This window comes from Macaca nemestrina, chromosome 7, assembly GCF_043159975.1.
Source record: "Macaca nemestrina isolate mMacNem1 chromosome 7, mMacNem.hap1, whole genome shotgun sequence".
In the NCBI taxonomy this organism is placed as follows: Eukaryota; Metazoa; Chordata; class Mammalia; order Primates; family Cercopithecidae; genus Macaca; species Macaca nemestrina.
In genome coordinates this window covers 15,734,791-15,754,227 of record NC_092131.1, presented here as the reverse complement: position 1 = coordinate 15,754,227, position 19,437 = coordinate 15,734,791, and the positions used below count along the sequence as shown (strand labels likewise).

Sequence of the window (19,437 nt, the reverse complement as noted above, 5' to 3'; positions counted from 1 at the left end):
ATGAGAGTACCAAAAGAAACCAAACCCAAACATCCCGTAATAAAAACTCGTGACGACTTCCCTGTTTAGGGGCACAACGGGTTTCCTACTTCACTTCCTAAGTGTCAGGCCCTACAGTGGGCGAGCCAAGGTCTCCTCCCTCGGGAGGCTCGCGGACCTGGTGCAGGGGAAAAAACATGAACAAGACCTCAAAGATCTAAATGTAGGGAAGACTCTAATATAGAATTGAGCAGTCTGGAGAAAGAAAAGTTAATTCTGCCAGGAGTAGGGTAGGAGGGGTCGAGGGAGGTGTCCCAGAGGTGACTGTAGCTAGACCCTAGGGAGAGGGAAGGATTGGGGAGGGGTGAAGGAATCCTCCGAAAAGCTATGGAAAGTGACTTAGAAAGGAAGAAGCAAATCCACTGGGCGCCACCGCGCTCCCGTGTCCCGAGACGCCCCCGGCCCCGCCCATACTCCCTCCCGGCTCCCAGGGCGGGGGCCGCGGGGGAAGTAGGAGCGTAGGTGATGCTCCCCTCCCCGAGCCGAAGAGGCGGGGGGTTGCGGCGTCGCCCCTAGCCCGGCGAGATCGGCATGGGGGCGACTCGGACCCCACCCAGCCCTCCGGGAGGCTGTGATGCCGCGCTCCACGCCCGCCACCGCGCGGCAGACAGCTCCCCACCGCACGCGGACACTCACTTTCTCGTGGAAGATGGACTCCATGTTTATTTGTCTGGAGCCAACGGCCCCCACACCGAACCACCCCCTCCAGCTCCGCCCCCTGTCCCTCCCCTCCGCCCACCCCGCCCCGCCCTGGTCCCCCCGCCCACGTGCCGCACGCAGGCCAATCACCCGCGAGGATGCGAGTCACGTGAAGCGAAGAGCGAGTGAACGCCGGGGACACGTGACCTTGGTAGCGCGTCCTCCTAGTTTCTGTTAGAGGGCCTTCTGGGGGATGCTACATCGCCACCTGCTGTCTGGAGGATCTTCTCCGCTTCCCACCCATTTCTATGGTTTCTTAGGTTTCTGGGGGGAGGTTTGGACCACTCACCTGGGTTCGATACTCTTTTTGTTTTCCACTTTGTACTTTCTACTGTGTTCATATAACTATTTACTTTCTTTCTCCTCCTCCTCCACTGAAAATTTAGTAAGAAAAAGCCATCATTACATTCTCCCAAAACCTAGCACTTGTATAAAAATGATAGCTAGGCCGGACGCGGTACCTCATGCCTGTAATCCCAGCACTTTGGGAGGCCGAGGCGGGCGAATCAACTGAGGTCGAGAGTTTGAGATCAGCCTGACCAACATGGAGAAACCCCGTCTCTACTAAAAATGCAAAATTAGCTGGGCGTGGTGGCGCATACCTCTAATCCCAGGTACTTGGGAGGCTGAGGCAGGAGAATCGCTTGAACCCGGGAGGCGGAGGTTGCAGTGAGCCGAGATGGTGCCATTGCACTCTAGCCTGGACAACAAAAGCGAAACTCCGTCCCCAACCCCCCAAAAAAGGAAAAAAGTGATAGTTAATATTTATATAAGGCTTTCTATGAGCTAGGCCCTTTTCTAAATGCTTTGCATATATTATCAAATTTAATACAGCAAACTTTGATGTAGGTGTTGATGCTATTCATACACATGAGGAAACCGAGGCACGGAGAGGTTAAAAACAGCACAATGTCCAAGGTCAGATGGTAAGTTGCCTTGCCAGGATTCAAATCCAAGTGACTTGTTACCACTGTAGGTGTTCGGACCCTTTAGAGGGAACTTAGAAGTCTCATAAATTGTGTGGGAGACGGGGAGGTAGCAGCGGTTTGATGAAGCTTGAATGGAAGGATAGGTGCAGATCTTGCACCTTGAAACCAGATTAAGGTGTACTTTTTTTTTTTTTTTTTTTTTTTTTTTTTTTTTTTTTTGAGATGGACCTCTCTCTGTCCCCCAGGCTGGAGTGCAGTGGCACAATCTCCCCGCTCACTGCAACCTCCACTTCCTGAGTTCAAGTGATTCTCTTGCCTCAGCCTCCCAAGCAGCTGGGATTACTGGCACGCATCACGACATCCAACTATTTTTGTGTTCTTAGTAGAGAAGAGTTTGTACCATGTTCGCCAGGCTGGTCTGGAATCCCCAACCTCAGGTGATCCACCTGCTTTGGCCTCCCACAAGTCCTGGAATTACAGGCCTGAGCCACCGCACCTGGCCAAAGTGTACTTTTAAAAGGATGTGGGGAGCTATATAAATATTTTAAAAGAAGACACGTGGTAGGCCGGGCGCGGTGGCTCAAGCCTGTAATCCCAGCACTTTGGGAGGCCGAGGCGGGTGGATCACGAGGTCAGGAGATCGAGACTATCCTGGCTAACACGGTGAAACCCCGTCTCTACTAAAAATACAAAAAACTAGCCGGGCGTGGTTGCGGGCGCCTGTAGTCTCAGCTACTGGGAGGCTGAGGCGGGAGAATGGCGTGAACCCGGGAGGCGGAGTTTGCAGTGAGCCAAGATCACGCCACTGCACTCCAGCCTGGGAGACACAGCGAGACTCCGTCTCAAAAAAAAAAAAAAAAAAAAAAAAAGACACGTGGTCATGTTTGCATTTTAGAAAGATCACTGGCTGCAGAAAAAAAGCAGTTGCTGTTGAAGGACTCTTCGGAGAGATGATGGTGGTTTGGACTACAGTGGTGTCTTAAAGATGGAAATAGGCCATTCTGAGAGATTATTTGGACGTAAAGAGACTCAACAGAACGTGGTGATGATACGGCTTCGACCGGTGGAAGAATGCTAGGGTTTTCGTCTTGAGTCGAATTACATAAAACGACATGGACAAACCTGGAGTGGTTTTAAGGAGCATAGAGTTTAATAGGCAAGAAGGAAGGGAGAAGAAAGAAAGAGGAAGCTCCCCTGTAGACACAGAGGGATGTGGGCTCCAAAGCCAAGAGAGGAGACCTGGAGAGTAGGGGAGATACCAGCCAATTATATGAGGAGGCTGCAGGAGGCGGTGTCTGATTTGCATAGGGCTCAGGGGACTGGTTTGACCACGCATGTCATTAATGTAGCCCTCTAAAAAAACTGGCCCTCCCACCCTAGCTTTTTAATACCCAAATGCAGAGCGCCACGATGTTCTACACACGTGGGGATATGCAGGGGTGGCCATGTTGCCAGCACATGTGAGAGCAAGGGCAAGGGGACAATGGTGGGAATCACCCTATAGGTGGACCCAGTTTCTAACTGCCAGCATTTGCATATTAAAGGTTGCCAGCTTGGGTCTAACAGCCAGGGCTTTCATGCTAGACAGGAAACATTTCTGGAACTGCTTCAAAAGAGACAAAAACTTTTTAAGGACCCCTTTTCCTCTCTATCTGCCTAAAATAATTTCTTAATTACGCCTACCACAGTGAGGGATTGGGGAACACAGGAGACCGAAATGTGAAGGTGACTTCTGGGTTTGTGCCCTGGGCAGCCACTGTGACAGGAGTGATATTGAGAGCAGAAACAAGGGAGGAAAGCAAGGTTTTGGGAAGAGAATAAGATAGAGTTTACATTTTGGAGACACTGAATTTGAAATGTCTACGGACATTCAAGTAATTATGTTGAGTAATTGTTGGATACCAGGTCTGAAGTTCAGGAGGCTGCTTTGAACTCAATGAAGAATTGCCATTTAAAAAAAAGGTAGCTAAGGCCGATGTGGTGGTGCACGCCTGTAATCCCAGCACTTTGGGAGGCTGAGGCAGGCAGATCTCTTGAGGCCAGGAGTTTGAGACCAGCCTGGCCAACATGGAGAAACCTCATCTCTACTAAAAATACAAAATTTAGCTGGGCGTGGTGGCTCATGCCTATAATCCCAGCTACTCAGGAGGCTGAGGCAGGAAAATTGCTTGAACCCGGGAGGTAGAGGTTGCAGTGAGCCAAGATTGTGCCATTGCACTCCAGCCTGGACAACAGAGTAAGACTGTGTCTTAAAAAAAAAAAAAAAGTAACTGAAACCATGGGAGTGAATAAAATCATTTTAGGGAAAAAGAAGTGCTTGAGAAGAGGGCTACAGCTGAGCCCTGAGGATAGAGAAGCAATAGCCAAGGAGGAGGGAGAAAAAGCAAGAAAGTGTGACATTGTGGAATGCCTGGGCAGGGGACGCTTCAAGGGGTAGTCAGTTTCAGTTGCTGCCAGTACGTCAAGCAATACAAGGACTTATAAGAGGCCACTAAATTTTGTTGCTATGGAGACAATTGGTGACTTTGGGGACTGCAGGTTCAGAGGAGCAGAGGGGGCAGTGAGAGGTAAGGGAATGGAGACTGCCAGAGAGGACCAGGTGCTGAAGGAGAGGATTCGGTACCATTTATTGAGCATCTCTGTGTGCACAGTTCACAGCCTTGTATGGGGAAAAGTCCATGTTCTTAAGAAATTGTGTGGCCTACCCAGGGAAATAAATCATAGTCTCATGAAGTGAAAAAAATTGCAAACCACCTTTTCTGTTTTTTTTTTTTTCTTTTAATTGTAGTTGATGTCTTTCAAATGAATTAATGAAGTCAAATGTCTTAGTCCTTTTGGGGCGCTATAACAAGATATCTTGGAGTAATTTATAAACAGAAATGTATTACAGATCTGGAGGCTAGGAAGTCCAAGATCAAAGCTCTAGCAGATTTAGTGTCCGATGAGGGCCCATTCCTCATAGGTGGTGCCTTTTTTGTGTCCTCACATGGTGGAAGGGGAAAAGGGGCAAACAAGCTTCCTCTCTGTGTAAGGGCACTAATCCCAGTCACAAGACTTGGCCTTACGATCTGATCCATCTCCCAAAGGCCCCACCTGTTAAACCAACACACTGGGGATTACATTTCAACAAATGAATTTTGGAAAGATACAAACATTCAGATCATAGCACCAAGTATCTGGGAATCATTTTTTATTCTCTTCCCACAACTTCTCCACATCACCCCTTATTCCAGTCAGTCCTCAAATGCTACGAATCCACTCCTAACTCTCTCTTGCCCTTGTCTTCATTGCTACTACTTAGTTCAAGCCCTCTTGCTATCTTGTGTAGTCCAGTCCAAGGATCTTTGAATTGGTCTTCTGATTCCAGTCTCAATAGGTCTAATTCATGGTGCTGTCAGTGATCTTCCAAAAATGCAAATCGTACAAGATTTTCTTTCGTTTAACAAGTATAACTGTGTATCAGGTCCTGGGACTATAACCATGAAAAAGACAGACAGTCCCACCTTCAGGGGACTTACATTGGCAGGGATTCTTAAATAATTACACAACTCTTACTTCAAAATCCTTCAGTGACGGCTGGGTGCAGTGGCTCATGCCTGTAATCCCAGCACTTTGGGAGGCCGAGGCGGGTGGATCACCTGAGGTCAAGAGTTCAAGACCAGCTTGGCCAATATGGTGAAACCCCATCTCTACTAAAAATACAAAAATTAGCTGGGCATTGTGGTGGGCACCTGTAATCCCAGCTACTCGGGAGGCTGAGGCAGGAGAATGCTTGAACCTGGGCAGCAGAGGTTGCAGTGAGACGAGATTGCACCAGTGCACTCCAGACTGGGCAATAAAATGAGACTCTGCCTCAAAAAAAAAAAAAAAAAAAAAAAAAATTCCTTCAGTGACTTCCTATTGCCATCCTATTGCTGGCCTGAAAAGCTCTGTGATCTGGATCAACCACCTGTCCTGTTCTGTTCTCCCCAGATTCTCTCTGCCCCAGTCACTCCAGACTCTAGTCATACTAGCTTCTTCCTTTTACTTCTGGAAAGTTCACTAAGGAAAAGTCTTTTGTGCCACCGCTACACCTTGAGCATGCCTACGTTAAAGCACCATTACATCATACTGGAAGTGTTACTTTATATACTACTGAACTAGCAGCTTTTGAGGGGCAGAGGAATCTTACTTTTTTTTTTTTTTGAGACAGAGTCTTGCTCGCTCCCCCCGGCTGGAGTGCAGTGGTACCATCTCGGCTCACTGCAACCTCCGCCTCCTGGGTTCAAGCCATTCTCCTGCCTCAGCCTCCCGAGTAGCTGGGACTATAGGCGCCCACCACCATGCCTGGCTAATTTTTTTGTATTTTTAGTAGAGAGTGGGTTTCACCATGTTACCCAGGATGGTCTTGATCTCCTGACCTCATGATCTGCCTGCCTCGGCCTTCCAAAGTGCACGAATCTTACTCTTTAGGTCAAGGGTTACTACAGAGCAATGAATTAATGCATGAAGTTTTTTTTGATTGACTGGTACAAAAAAATACCAATAATTCAGTAGCAGAGAGAGAAGTTACTGAGCTAATCAGGAAAGACTTCATGGAGACAGAAAAGACCAAATAGATGTACTTCTAGTACACTTCCTATGTCATCTTAGGCTACTCACCTTTTGTCTAATCATCATTGAAATCTTGTGTTGGCCAGGCATGGTGGCTCAAATCCTAGCACTTTGGGAGGCCGAGGCAGGCAGATCACCTGAGGTCGGGAGTTCGAGACCAGACTAGTCAACATGGAAAAACCCGATCTCTACTAAAAATACAAAATTAGCTGGGTGTGGTGGCATATGCCTGTAATCCCAGCTACTTGGGAGGTTGAGGCAGGAGAATCACTTCAACCTGGGAGGCAGAGGTTGCAGTAAGCCCAGATCACGCCATGCACTTCAGCCTGGGTGACAGAGAGAAATTCCATCTCAAAAAAAAAAAAAAAAAAAAGGCTAAGCGCGGTGGCTCACGCCTGTAATCCCAGCACTTTGGGAGGCCAACGTGGGCGGATCACAAGGTCAGGAGATCAAGACCAGCCTGGCTAACACGGTGAAAACCCATCTCCATTAAAAATACAAAAGTTAGCCGGGCGTGGTGGCGGGCGCCTGTAGTCCCAGCTACTTGGGAGGCTGAGGCAGAACAATGGTGTGAAACTGGGAGACAGAGGTTACAGTAAGCCGAGATCGTGCCACTGCACTCCAGCCTGGGTGACAGAGTGAGACTCTGTCTCAAAAAAAAAAAAAAAGAAAAAGAAAAAAAAAAAATCTCGTGTTAACAAGAGACATTGCATAGAGATATTTCCATCTTCTTGAACACTGTACCTATTAAATCCAAACTGGCATGAATTTTGTTACCCAAGACGAAATACTTTAACAGAATTTCAAATGTTGGGCATTTTAAAAATTATGCGTAGTAAGTATTCGGTCTTGCAACACAAATCAGCGGTAACTAAAGGGTATTGTTTCACTGTAATCTTACTCCTCCTAAATTCAATCCTACCTAAAACAAATTTAATAAAATGTGGCTTCCAAGAAGAGGTAGTAGAACTTGGCTATTTATTTTATTTATTTATTTATTTATGACGGGTCTCACTCTATTTCCCACGCTGGAGTGTAGTGGCGCAATCTTGGCTCACTGCCAACCTCTGCCTCCCAGGTTCAAGCAATTCTCCTGCCTCAGCCTCCTAAGTAGCTGGGATTACAGGGATGCACCACAATGCCTAATTTTTGTATCTTTAGTAGAGATGGGGTTTCACCATATTGGCAAGGTTGGTCTCAAACTCCTGACCTCAAATAATCCACCCACCTCGGTCTCCCAAAGTGCTGGGATTACAGGGGAGTTACTGTGTCCGGCCATGTTTTTAAAAATTGGTAACTAATCTTGATGATATTGTGTCATAAAAAATGAATCAAGAGAGAATCCAATTTACTATTACAGATGTTGGCATTAGCAATTTATGTTTCATAAAAAATACTACACATATTTCCAGGAAAGGGAGGTAGAAAAAAATACATACAACAGCATTGTGTTGAAACTCTCCATATATCCCTTAAGGACAAAAGACTTAGGTGTAATATTGCTCTCAATAAAGTATATATGCTTGAAACAAACCAAAGAAAACAAAAGAAATACAACCTAATGTTTCTGATTAGTGCTATTTTTGTCCTTTCTAAAAATATTCTGCTCCTCAAATTGATTACAGATTTTTCAAGTATTATTCATCAATCTGCTTTTTTTCTTTTTTGAGACGGAGTCTCGCTCTGTTGCCCAGGCTGGAGTGCAGTGGCGCCATCTCGGCTCACTGCAAGCTCTGCATCCCGGGTTCACGCCATTCTCCTGCCTCAGCCTCCTGAATAGCTGGGACTACAGGCACTCGCCACCACACCTGACTAATTTTTTTGTATTTTTAGTAGAGATGGGGTTTCACCGTGTTAGCCAGGATGGTCTTGATCTCCTGACCTCATGATCTGCCCGCCTCAGTCTCCCAAAGTGCTGGGATTACAGGCTTGAGCCACTGCGCCTGGCCCATCAATCTGCTTTCATATATTGAAGGCAAAGGAATATTTTTAAAAGATACAGTTTATTTACTTCTCTATTGTTTTTATTTTATATTTTATCTTATTTTTTGACACAGGGGCTCCCTGTGTCTTCCAGACTGGAGTGCAGTGGCACGATCACAGCTCATTGCAGCCTCATCCTCCACAGGCTCAGGTGACCTCCCACCTCAGCCTCCTGAGTAGCTGGGACTACAGGTGTACCCCACCACACCCCAGGTAATTTTTGTATTTTTAGTAGAGACGGGGTCTTGCCATGTTTTCCAGGCTGGTCTCGAACTCCCGGGCTCAAGCCATCTGCCCACCTTGGCCTCCCAAAGTGCTAGGATTGCAGACATGAGCCACCTTGCCGGCCTGCTGGTGTTTTTTAGAATCGTCCCAGTAACTAGTACCTCAAGAGGTTATACTTTTTTTGTGTGTGGCTTTTTGTAACTCTTGTACTATATCTGTACAATTTAAAAGTATATGATTTGAACCACAATGAGCTGCCACTTCACATCTGTTATGATAGTTATTATTTTAAAAAAAACTAAAAAATTAAAAAGAGACTACCATATGATTCAGCAATCCAGTATCTGGGTATTTATCCAAAAGAATTGAAATCACATAGAGATATGTGGACCCTCACATTCATTGTACCATTGTTAACAACAGCCATGATGAGGAAATAACCTAAATGTCCATCAATGGATGAACAGATACAGAAAATACATGCAATGAACCATTATTCAGCCTTCAAAAAGAAAGAAATCCTGCAATATGTAACAACATGGATGAACTCTGAAAACATTGTGCTAAGCAAAATAAGCCAATCACAGGACAAATACTGCATGATTCCATGTAACATTCCATGAGTTATCTAAAGTAGTCAAACTCATAGAGTAGAATGGTGGTTACCAGGGCCTGGAGTGGGGAGGGCAGAAATGGGAAATGGCTAATTAATGGGCATGAAGTTTCAATTATGCAAGGTAAGTTCTAGACATTTGCTGTACAACACTGTGCTTATAGTTGACAATACTGTATTGTACATTTAAGATTTTGTTAAGAGGCAGATTTCAAGTTGTGTGTTTTTTTTTTGTTTGTTTGTTTTTTTGCGGGGGGGACAGAGTTTCACTCTTGTTGCACAGGCTGGAGTGCAATGGTGCAATCTCGGCTCACCGCAATCTCCGCCTCCCAGGTTCAAGTGATTCTCCTGCCTTAGCCTCCTGAGTAGCCGGGATTACAGGCATGCACCACCATGGCCGACTAATTTTGTATCTTTAGTAGAGATGAGGTTTCTCCATGTTGGTCAGGCTGGTCTCGAACTCCTGACCTCAGATGATCCGCTCGCCTCGGCCTCCCAAAGTGCTGGGATTACAGGCATGGGCCACTGCGCCCGGCCTCAAATTGTGTTCTTACAATAATTTTTTTTTTTAAAGAGCAAACAATGCTAATCCTTGTCGTTATGGGTTTTAAAGTCTATGTGGAATAAAGAGGGAGAAAAAAAGGCTACAATTTGATAATCTTGACACACACATACATAGAACAGATGGCATGTATACACCTGTGAAACCATCACCTCAATCAAGAAAATGAACATATTATACCCAAGTTTCCTCTTTTTTTTTTGAGACAGAGTTTCGCTCTTGTTGCCCACGCTGGAGTGCAATGGCGTGATCTTGGCTCAATGCAACCTCTACCTCCTGAGTTGAAGCAATTCTCCTGACTCAGCCTCCCAATAGCTGGGATTACAGGTGTGCACCACATGCCTGGCTAATTTTGTATTTTTAGTAGACACGGGTTTTCACCATGTTGGTCAGGCTGGTCTTGAACTCCTGACCTCAAGTGATCCACTGGCCTTGGCCTCCCAAAGTGGCTGGGATTACAGGTGTGGGACACTGTGCCCGGCCTTTTTTTTTTTGAGACATAGTCTTGGTCTGTTGCCCAGGCTAGTGTCCAGTGGCATGATCTCAGCTCACTACAACCTGTGCCACCCAGGTTGAGGGGATTCTCCTGCCCAGTAGGTGGAACTACAAACGCAGGCCACCATGCCTGGTTAAGTTTTTTAGTAGAGACAGGGTTTCACCATGTTAGCCAGGCTGGTCTCAAACTCCTGACCTCAAGTGATTCCACAGCCTCGGCCTCCTGAAGTGCTGGGATTATAGACATGGGCCACTGTGCCTGGCCCAGCCTCTTTGTAATTCTTTTCAACACCTTCTAGACCCTGATCTCTCAACCACTGAACTGCTTTGTTACTACAGATTGCTATTTATAACATTTTCTATTTATAGAAATGAAATCCTATCGCATGGGTTCTTTTTAATCTTTCATTCAGCACCGTTAGTATGAAATTCATCCATATTATGTTATCAATAGATCATTCCTTCTCATTCCTGGGTGATAGTCTATGATATGAATTCAACACACTTTATCCATTCATATGTTGATAGACATTTGGGTCATCTCATTTTTGGCTGTTACTAATCAAGCTGCTATGAACATTCATGTAAGTCTTTGTGCGGATGTATGCTTTCATTTCTCTTGGGTACATAACTCAGACTGGGATGGCTGGGTCAAGTGATAGGTGTGTTTTACCTGAAACTGCTAAACTTCTTTCCAAGGTGGGACAATTACTGGTGGCTACATTTTATATTCCTGCCAGCAGTGTGCCTTCTAGCTGCTTTACATCCTTGCCAACAATTGGTAGTCTTCCAAATTTTAACTATTTTATTTTTACTTATTTAAATCTATTTTTTGAGACAGTTTCATTCTTGTTGCTCAGGTTGGAGTGCAATGGCACGATCTTGGCTCACTGCAACCTCTGCCCCCGGGGTTCAAGTGATTCTCCTGCCTCAGCCTCCCAAGTAGCTGGGATTACGGACATGCACCACCACACCTGGCTAATTTTGTATTTTTAGTAGAGATGGGGTTTCACCATGTTGGTCAGGCTGGTCTCGAATTCCTGAGCTCAAGTGATCCGCCCGCCTAGGCCTCCCAAAGTGTTGAGATTATAGGCATGCGCCAGCCTAACTTTAACCATTTAATAGGTGTGTAGTGCCATCTCATTTTGCTGTTAATTTGCATTTCTCTAGTGACTACTAATGTTGAGTACCTTTTCATGCGCTTACTTGCCATCCTCATATCTTTTTTGGCAGTGTTTGTTAAAATCTTTTGCCCATTTAAAACATTAGGTTGCTTAAACTGGGCACAGTGGCTCACGCCTGTAATCCCAGCACTTTGGGAGGCTGAGTTGGGTGAATCACCAGGTCAGGAGATCAAGATCATCCTGGCTAACATGGTGAAACCCCGTCTCTACTAAAAATACACAAAATTAGCCAGGTGTGGTGGCGGGCACCTGTAGTCCCAGCTACTCGGGAGGTCGAGGCAGGAGAATGGCGGGAACCCAGGAGGCGGAGTTTGCAGATCACACCACTGCACTCCAGCCTGGGTGATATAGCAAGACTCAGTCTCAAGAAAAAAAAAAAGTTAGGTTATTATTAAGCTATAAGGATTGTTTACATATTCTAGATGTTTTTCGAAGAGCAAAATTTTAAATTTTGATAAAGTACAAACTTACTGATTTTTAAAACTAGTTCATGTTCTGTGTGTTGTATTTTAAAAATCTTCGCTTCCTGTGTGTATCCTACATTTGAAAAAAGGAAAAATCTTTGCCAAAGCTAAGGGCACTAAAATTTTCAGTATGTGATTTTTATCAAATAAAATCTTGGCCTCATCCTTTTTAAGTCCCGTTGAAGCACAAAGTTTGAGATTTTTTTTGTGAAAAATATATGATAAAAAATTTGCTCTATGATTTAATAGTACTGTGGTCCAAAATGAGAAACAGCAAATTAAATGCTAATTATAAATTTAATACCAACGTATACAATCAGGTACCTAATAGTTATTATTTTATTTTTTATTTATTTTTGAGATGGAGTCTCACTCTGTTACCTGACAGGACAGGTATGCGCCACCACACCTGGCTAATTTTTTTGTATTTTTAGTAGAGACAGGGTTTCACCACGTTGGTAAGGCTGGTCTGGAATTCCTGACCTCAGATGATCTGCCTGCTTCAGCCTCCCAAAGTGTTGGGATTACAGGCGTGAGCCACCATGCCGGGCCCTAATAATAATAATAATTATTATTTTTTTGAGACGGAGTCTCACTCTGTTGCCCAGGCTGGAGTACAGTGGTGTGATCTCGGCTCATCGCAAGCTCCGCCTCCCAGGTTCACACCATTCTTCTGCCTCAGCCTCCTAAGTATCTGGGACTACAGGCACCTGCCACCACGCATGGCTAATTTTTTGTATTTTTAGTAGAGACGGGGTTTCACTGTGTTAGCCAGGATGGTCTCCATCTCCTGACCTTGTGATCCGCCCGCCTCGGTCTCCCAAAGTGTTGGGATTAGAGGCGTGAGCCACCGCACCTGGCCTTAAGTATGCTTGTTACTAGAAGGACTGCCTTTGTATGAAAAGAAAGACATTTCCGATTCTTCACGTTTTTATTTCTCTCAGAAGTTTAAAATGTGAGCATTCGATAGTTCAGCCAGACTCTTCACTTCCAGGTAACTTCTTCATTGGGTCGCAATTCCCTGTGTGAAAAGCAAAAAAGGAAGAAATGGAAAAACTGTAAATAAAACTTTGATAAGACATAAAAGGGGAAGTCAGAAGAACATGATTTCAATATTTCATTTTCTTTTTTTTTTTGAAATGGAGTCTGGCTCTGTAGCCCAGGCTGGAGTGCAGTGGCACGATCTCGGCTCACTGCAAACTCCACCTCCTGGGTTCAAGCAATTATCCTGCCTCACCCTCCTGAGTAGCAGGGATTACAGCTGTACACCACCACACCAAGCTAATTTTTTATATTTTTGGTAGAGACGCGGTTCCACCATGTTGGCCAGGCTGGTCTCGAACTCCTGACCTCAAGGGATCCGCCTGCCTCAGCCTCCCAAAGTGCTAGGATTACAGGTGTGAGCCACCGCACCCAGCCAATATTTTATTTTCTATTACACTGATCCGTTTAAAAAACTTACATATTAAATTCATCATATTTATTCTTTTTATTCATGACTTTAACTTTTACCATATTGTCAGCTTCATTTTTCTGGGTTAAAGAATTGTGATTACTTAGTTTATATGAAAGCTATTATCTCTGCTCAGTGAGTTCATTCAAAATGTTTTCTAAACCCTTTCCAGCTTATTTTCTCTTTCTTGAAATCCCTGATTTGTGAATCACCTCTACCATCTCTCCATACCCACTGTGGATGCTGCTCACTTCTCTTGCCCCTCAAGCTTCCTCCTACCCAGCTGTATGCCCACTGGCAGGCATCCTGTCTTACTAACGGGAACTCTCTGCTGCCAGAGGAGCCATCTCTAAGGCATAATGGGACCAGGCAGCTGCCAGCTGCTATCACTCTACCACCAGGTCTAAAGCTGTCAGGTAGTGTTGCTAAGAACACAGCGCCTAGCTGCTATTATTACTATTTCTCTCAGCTACAGCATGTCTTAAGACAATATATGACAATATATGTGGAAGCTGTAATATAAGCTAGGCTTTGGTCAGCTACTTTTAAACTGTGGCTGTATTAAAATGCACTTTGAATTAAAAAAAAAGATACTTTCAAAGACCTGAAACAGCCTATTCATTAAATGAAGACTTTACATTCTAGAGGTAATCATATTGTTTTATCCAAGGATTCAATAACAAACAAGACTAAAAACAGCATCATTTGAATCTAAGTCCTCAAGGGGGAAAAATTACCCCTTCTATTTATTTTTGGCACATATAAAAAAGAATATTCCCCAAATTTGGCCAATTGCTGGTTTTTTTTTTTTTTTTTTTTTTTTTTTTGAGACGGAGTCTCGCTCTGCCGCCCAGGCTGGAGTGCAGTGGCCGGATCTCAGCTCACTGCAAGCTCCGCCTCCCGGGTTCACGCCATTCTCCTGCCTCAGCCTCCCGAGTAGTTGGGACTACAGGCGCCCGCCACCGCGCCCGGCTAGTTTTTTGTATTTTTTAGTAGAGACGGGGTTTCACCGTGTTAGCCAGGATGGTCTCGATCTCCTGACCTCGTGATCTGCCCGTCTCGGCCTCCCAAAGTGCTGGGATTACAGGCTTGAGCCACCGCGCCCGGCCCAATTGCTGGTTTAAAAACATGCAGACTAACCTTTTAAATAACGCACTCTTGTTCCGGAAGGCAGTTAGCCGTTCATCATTCTTTCTGTCTAAATAACATCCAATGACAAATCCCATAGGGACAAGAACATGAACCCAGTGGTCCCGCACAATCTGAAGTAAGTTCACCATGATAGCTAAAAGAAAAAAAAATTATCAGAAATACAACTGCTTTTTTTGTTTTCTTTGAAATAGCTTTTAAATTGCATCTGGGCTGGGCACGGTGGTTCACGCCTGTAATCCTAGCACTTTGGGATGCTGAAGTGGGCAGATCACTTGAGATCAGAAGTTCGAGACCAGCCTGGCCAACATGGCAAAACCCCATCTCTACTAAAAGTACAAAAATTAGTCGGGTGTGGTGGTGCGCATCTGTCATCCCAACTACTGGAGAGGCTGAGACAGGAGAATTGCTTGAGCCTAGGAGGCAGAGGTTGCAGTGAGCCAAGATCATGCCACTGTACTTCAGCCTGGGCAACAGAGCAAGACTCCGTCTCGATAAAATAAATAAACTGCATCTGAAACAGGAAGATAATAGACATAGATGTAATAGATGTTAAAAGCCTAATAAGCCTCTTTGTTTGCCTGGCATCAGAATATTGTATAATACTTAAAAATCTAATTGATGAAGATTACACACGGGACAATGATTAATATAAAATTACACTGCACTGAGTCTACTTATTAAATTTTACTACTAGCTTCAATAGTGATGTGATACGATACAGAGCAGAGAAACAGAGAGGGTATGTAAAACATTCTGCCTGCAATAGCTGATTGTTTGCATCCTCCTCATGTTGTTTTGGAACTTTTTCTTATAAAAGAGATGAGGTCTTGCTATGTTGCCCAGGCTGGAGGGCAGTGGCTATTCACAGGCACTATAGCTCTCAACTCCCGGGCTCAAGTATTCCTCCTGCCTTAGCCTTCCAAGTAGCTGGGACTATAGGCATGCACCACTGCACCTGGCTCTCATTTAGAACTTTTACATGTGTAAAACATATTTAGAACCTCTCGCAATGCAAAAACAAATTTAATACAATTTTGCCAAAAGTGGAATTCTTTAGGTAAAGCTGTAATTACTGAAAACTAAATTTAGAAAGAAAAAAGATATGAGAGGAAAAAAAAACTATATTCAATAATGTCACTGTAGATATGAATATAGATTAATCTAAAAAAGGTAAAAGGGCCAGGTGTGGTGGTTCATGCCTGTAATCCCAGCACTTTGGGAGGCTGAGGCAGAAGGACAAGGTCAGGAGTTCGAGACCAGCCTGGCCAACATGGTGAAACCCCATCTCTACTAAAAATACAAAAATTAGCTGGGCATAGTGGTGCATGCCTGTAATCCCAGCTACTCGGGAGGCTGAGGCAGGAGAATCGCTTGAACTCGGGAAGCAGAGGTTGCAGTGAGCTGAGATGATGCCACTACACTCCCGACTGGGGGATAGAGCAAGACTGTCTCAGAAAAAAAAAACAAAAAACAAAACAAAACAAAACACAAAAAAACAAGGTAAAGGGAGAAGAAAACTTATAGTGTGACTACTAGGTGGCTCATGCCTGCAACCCCAGCACTTTGGGAGGCTAAGGCGGATGGATCACTTGAGCCTAGGAGTTTGAGACTAGCTGGTTAACATGGAAGACCGTGTCTCTACAAAAAATAAAAAAATTGGCTGGGTGTGCTAGTATATGCCTGTAGTCCCAGCTACTTGGGAGGATGAGGTGGGAAGATTGCTTGAGCCCAAGAGACGGAGGTTGCAGTGAGCTGAGATCACACCACTGTACTCTAGCCTGGACAACAGAGCAAGATGCTGTCTCAAAACAAAAACAAACAAAAAAGACTACTAGGTTACTAGGTACCAGAGCCATATATTTCTATACGTAATGTGAATTAACTATTATTTACATTTTACAGATAAGAAAACAGCTTAATCCAAATACTATTAAGTATAGAGCTGCAGTTCAAATTCAGCTTCACTCTACAGCTCTGGCTCCTATTATATAGCTCATGCCTAAGAAACCCCTTCCTGAATTGATGTTTATGGTACTTAAAAGCTTTTAAATGCTGAGTGTCCAGAAGGTAGATGAGGAGGAATAGAACTACAGGTTTTTCCTTATCCGAAATGCTTGGAACCCGAAGTGTTTTGGATTTTTTCAGATTTTGAAATATTTGCATACACATAATGAGCTATCTTGGGGATAGGACCGAATTTAAACATAAACTCCATTTGGGCTTTACATATACCTTATACACACAGCCTGAAGGCAATCTTATATGAAACTTGTTTTTTTTTTAGATAGTCTTGCTCTGTCACCTAGGATGGAGTGCAGTGGAGTTATCATAGTCCACTGCAGTCCTGAACTCCTGAGCTCAAGTGATCTTCCCACCTCAACCTCCTGAGAAGCTGGAGCTACAGGTGTTAATTTTAAAAAATCCTGGCCGGGCGCGGTGGCTCAAGCCTGTAATCCCAGCACTTTGGGAGGCCGAGACGTGCGGATCACGAGGTCAGCAGATCGAGACCATCCTGGCTAACCCGGTGAAACCCCGTCTCTACTAAAAAATACAAAAAACTAGCCGGGCGAGGTGGCGGGCGCCTGTAGTCCCAGCTACTCGGGAGGCTGAGGCAGGAGAATGGCGTAAACCCGGAAGGCCAAGATTGCAGTGAACTGAGATCCGGCCACTGCACTCCAGCCTGGGCGACATAGCGAGACTCCGTCTCAAAAAAAAAAAAAAAAAAAAAAAAAAATCCTTAAAAAAATTTGTAGACACAAGATCTTGCTATGTTGCCCAGGCTGGTCTCAAACTTGTGGCCCCAAGTTTCACATTTGGGGGCATTTTGGATTTCCAATATTCTGATCAGGGATGCTGAACCTGTAATGGTCATCAGGTGGAAAATAAATTGCACTAATTCAATAAAAACATAGTTGGATTGCCAATTTCCTATAAAAATTCGTGCATACAGATGAATTCAAAATACACCTGTGTGCATTTGGACCTAACCTAATAAATCATGTACAATGACTGAGAAGACATATGATAACATCCTAGAAAGACAATACATTATTGCCAACAAAACTGCTTAGCACTAAGCTCTGCTAGGCCTATGTAGACTGAATTTCTGCCTCTCCTCTGACACTGATTGGCAGTTATAAAATTCATACATTTTTCTTTCCTTTTTTTTTCTTTTTTATTTTGAGACGGAGTTTCGCTCTTGTTGCCCAGGCTGGAGTGCAATGGCGCGATCTTGGCTCACCGCAACCTCCGCCTCTCGGATTCAAGGGATTCTCCTGCCTCAGCCTCCTGAGTAGCTGGGATCACAGGTATGTGCCACCATGCCCAGCTAATTTTGTATTTTTGTTAGAGACGGGGTTTCTCCATGTTGGTCAGGCTGGTCTTGAATTCCCGACCTCACGTGGTCCACCCGCCTAGGCCTCCCAAAGTGCTGGGATTACAAGCGTGAGCCACCGCGCCCGGCTTTTTTTTTTGAGACAGATTCTCACTCTGTGGCCCAGGCTGGAGTGCAGTGGTGCAACTACAGCTCACTGCAACCTCTGCCTCCCAGGTTTAAGTGATTTTCTTGCCTCAGCCTTCCGAGTAGCTGGGACTACAGGCACGTGCCACCATGCCCGGCTAATTTTTGTATTTTTAAGTAGCGACGGGGTTTCACTGTTGGCCAGGCTGGTCTCGAACTCCTGACCTCTTCATCCGGTCACCTCGGGCTTCCAAAGTGCTGGGATTACAGGCGTGAGCCACCGCGCCTGGCCATACGTTTTTCTTTTAAAAGGCAAGGTCGGCCAGGTGTGCTGGCTCACGCCTGTAATCCTAGCACTTTGGGAGGCTGAAGCGGTTGGATCACGAGATCAGGAGTTCGAGACCAGTCTGGCCAACATAGTGAAACCCCCGTCTCTACTAAATATACAAAAAATTAGTCGGGTGTGGTGGCGGGAGCCTGTAATCATAGCTACTTGAGAGGCTGAGACGGGACAATCGCTTGAACCCGGGAGGGGGAGGTTGGAGTGAGCGGAGATTGCGCCATTGCACTCCAGCCTGGGTGACAAGAGTGAACCTCTGTCTCAAAAATAAAAATAAAAAAGCAAACCAAAAGGGTAAGCGCATCATTTTGGTGCAACGGTGTCGGCTCAAGAGGATTTGCGGTTTGGAAGAGAGCGAGGTTAGCGAGGAGACAGAAGGCTAGGACTTATATGAACGTAAGCTGCTTGGGGAGGGGAGGCAGCCAGCGTCTTCCCTGCTTCAGGCCAGGCATGGGATACCGGCTAGCGGGCGGTCACTGGGTCACATCTCTACGGACGTTTTCCTGTTATAACAGCCTCAGAAAACCCATTCCAAAAGCTCCGGCCCGGAAATCCCATCCTCCACCCGAAGAAAACTCCATTTTCCTTAACCGTCACCTTCGCTCGGAAGCCCCGGGGAAGCTCAGACCACCCCTCCACACACGCACAGCACCGAGGGCCTGCCTGGAACCCTCCCCGTCACCCTCGCCGTGATCCGCGGCGCGGCGGCCCCCCAGGCTCCCCAGACCCACCTGCAGCCTCAGTGCCAACAGCGACCCCGAGACCAAGGGCAACTCAGCCACCCGCACCAGTGGAAGCTGCGACCTCGGGACCTGCCATTCGCCGCGCCGGCACGGAGCAGAGGGGTGACGCCAGCAAATCATACTACTTTTTCCTCCTCAGGGTTGACTCCTTTTTTTTTTTTTTTAGCTTCCAAACATTATCAATAATTTCTGAATACAATTTCGCTCCACTCAGACGAGGCGTGCAGGTATGAGCGCCGTCGCCTTCCCACAGCCCCGTGCCCACCCCCCGGAGATGGTCTCGCCCTGGGTCCTCCTCGTTTACGCCGCTCGCCTCCAGCTCCAAAATGGCGGCCGCCGCTGGGGGGGCTTCTGCCGGCCGGTAGTGCCCCGCGCTGCTGAGCCAGCATCGGCTTTTCTACCTCTTGAACCTGGATTCGCTTAGGGGTTGGGAAGGGCAGTGGACGGCGTTGGGGGAGGCCTGACGAGGCAAGTGAGGGCGGGAGAAAGGAGTAAGCCTCTGG

The 19,437-nt window shown here is 45.6% G+C and overlaps 3 protein-coding genes across 7 annotated transcripts in view; 1 reads left to right on the top strand and 2 right to left on the bottom strand.

Annotated features, from left to right (window-relative positions):
- LOC105467545 (ataxin 3) overlaps positions 1–748 on the bottom strand; it is a 65,708-nt gene extending 64,960 nt beyond the window's left edge. For all 5 annotated transcript variants that reach the window (XR_011625613.1, XM_011717207.2, XM_011717206.3 and 2 more), the window contains exon 1: positions 676–748. Coding sequence is in view for 4 of the 5 variants with exons in the window: in XM_011717207.2 (XP_011715509.2) it covers positions 676–699 (24 nt within the window). In the remaining variant the exon portion in view is untranslated. The remainder of the gene's footprint in view (positions 1–675) is intronic.
- Positions 749–12,698: 11,950 nt separating this feature from the next.
- LOC105467540 (NADH:ubiquinone oxidoreductase subunit B1) lies at positions 12,699–19,069 on the bottom strand. The gene is given in 4 exon segments (XM_011717199.3): positions 12,699–12,807; positions 14,380–14,524; positions 18,923–18,967; positions 18,970–19,069. Coding segments are annotated over 4 exon segments (312 nt in total). The 5' UTR covers positions 19,055–19,069; the 3' UTR covers positions 12,699–12,770.
- Positions 19,070–19,250: 181 nt separating this feature from the next.
- Positions 19,251–19,437, top strand: part of LOC105467541 (cleavage and polyadenylation specific factor 2) — a 41,464-nt gene continuing 41,277 nt past the window's right edge. Inside the window, exon 1 of the mRNA XM_011717201.2 lies at positions 19,251–19,402. The gene's annotated coding sequence lies outside the window, so the exon portion shown is untranslated. The remainder of the gene's footprint in view (positions 19,403–19,437) is intronic.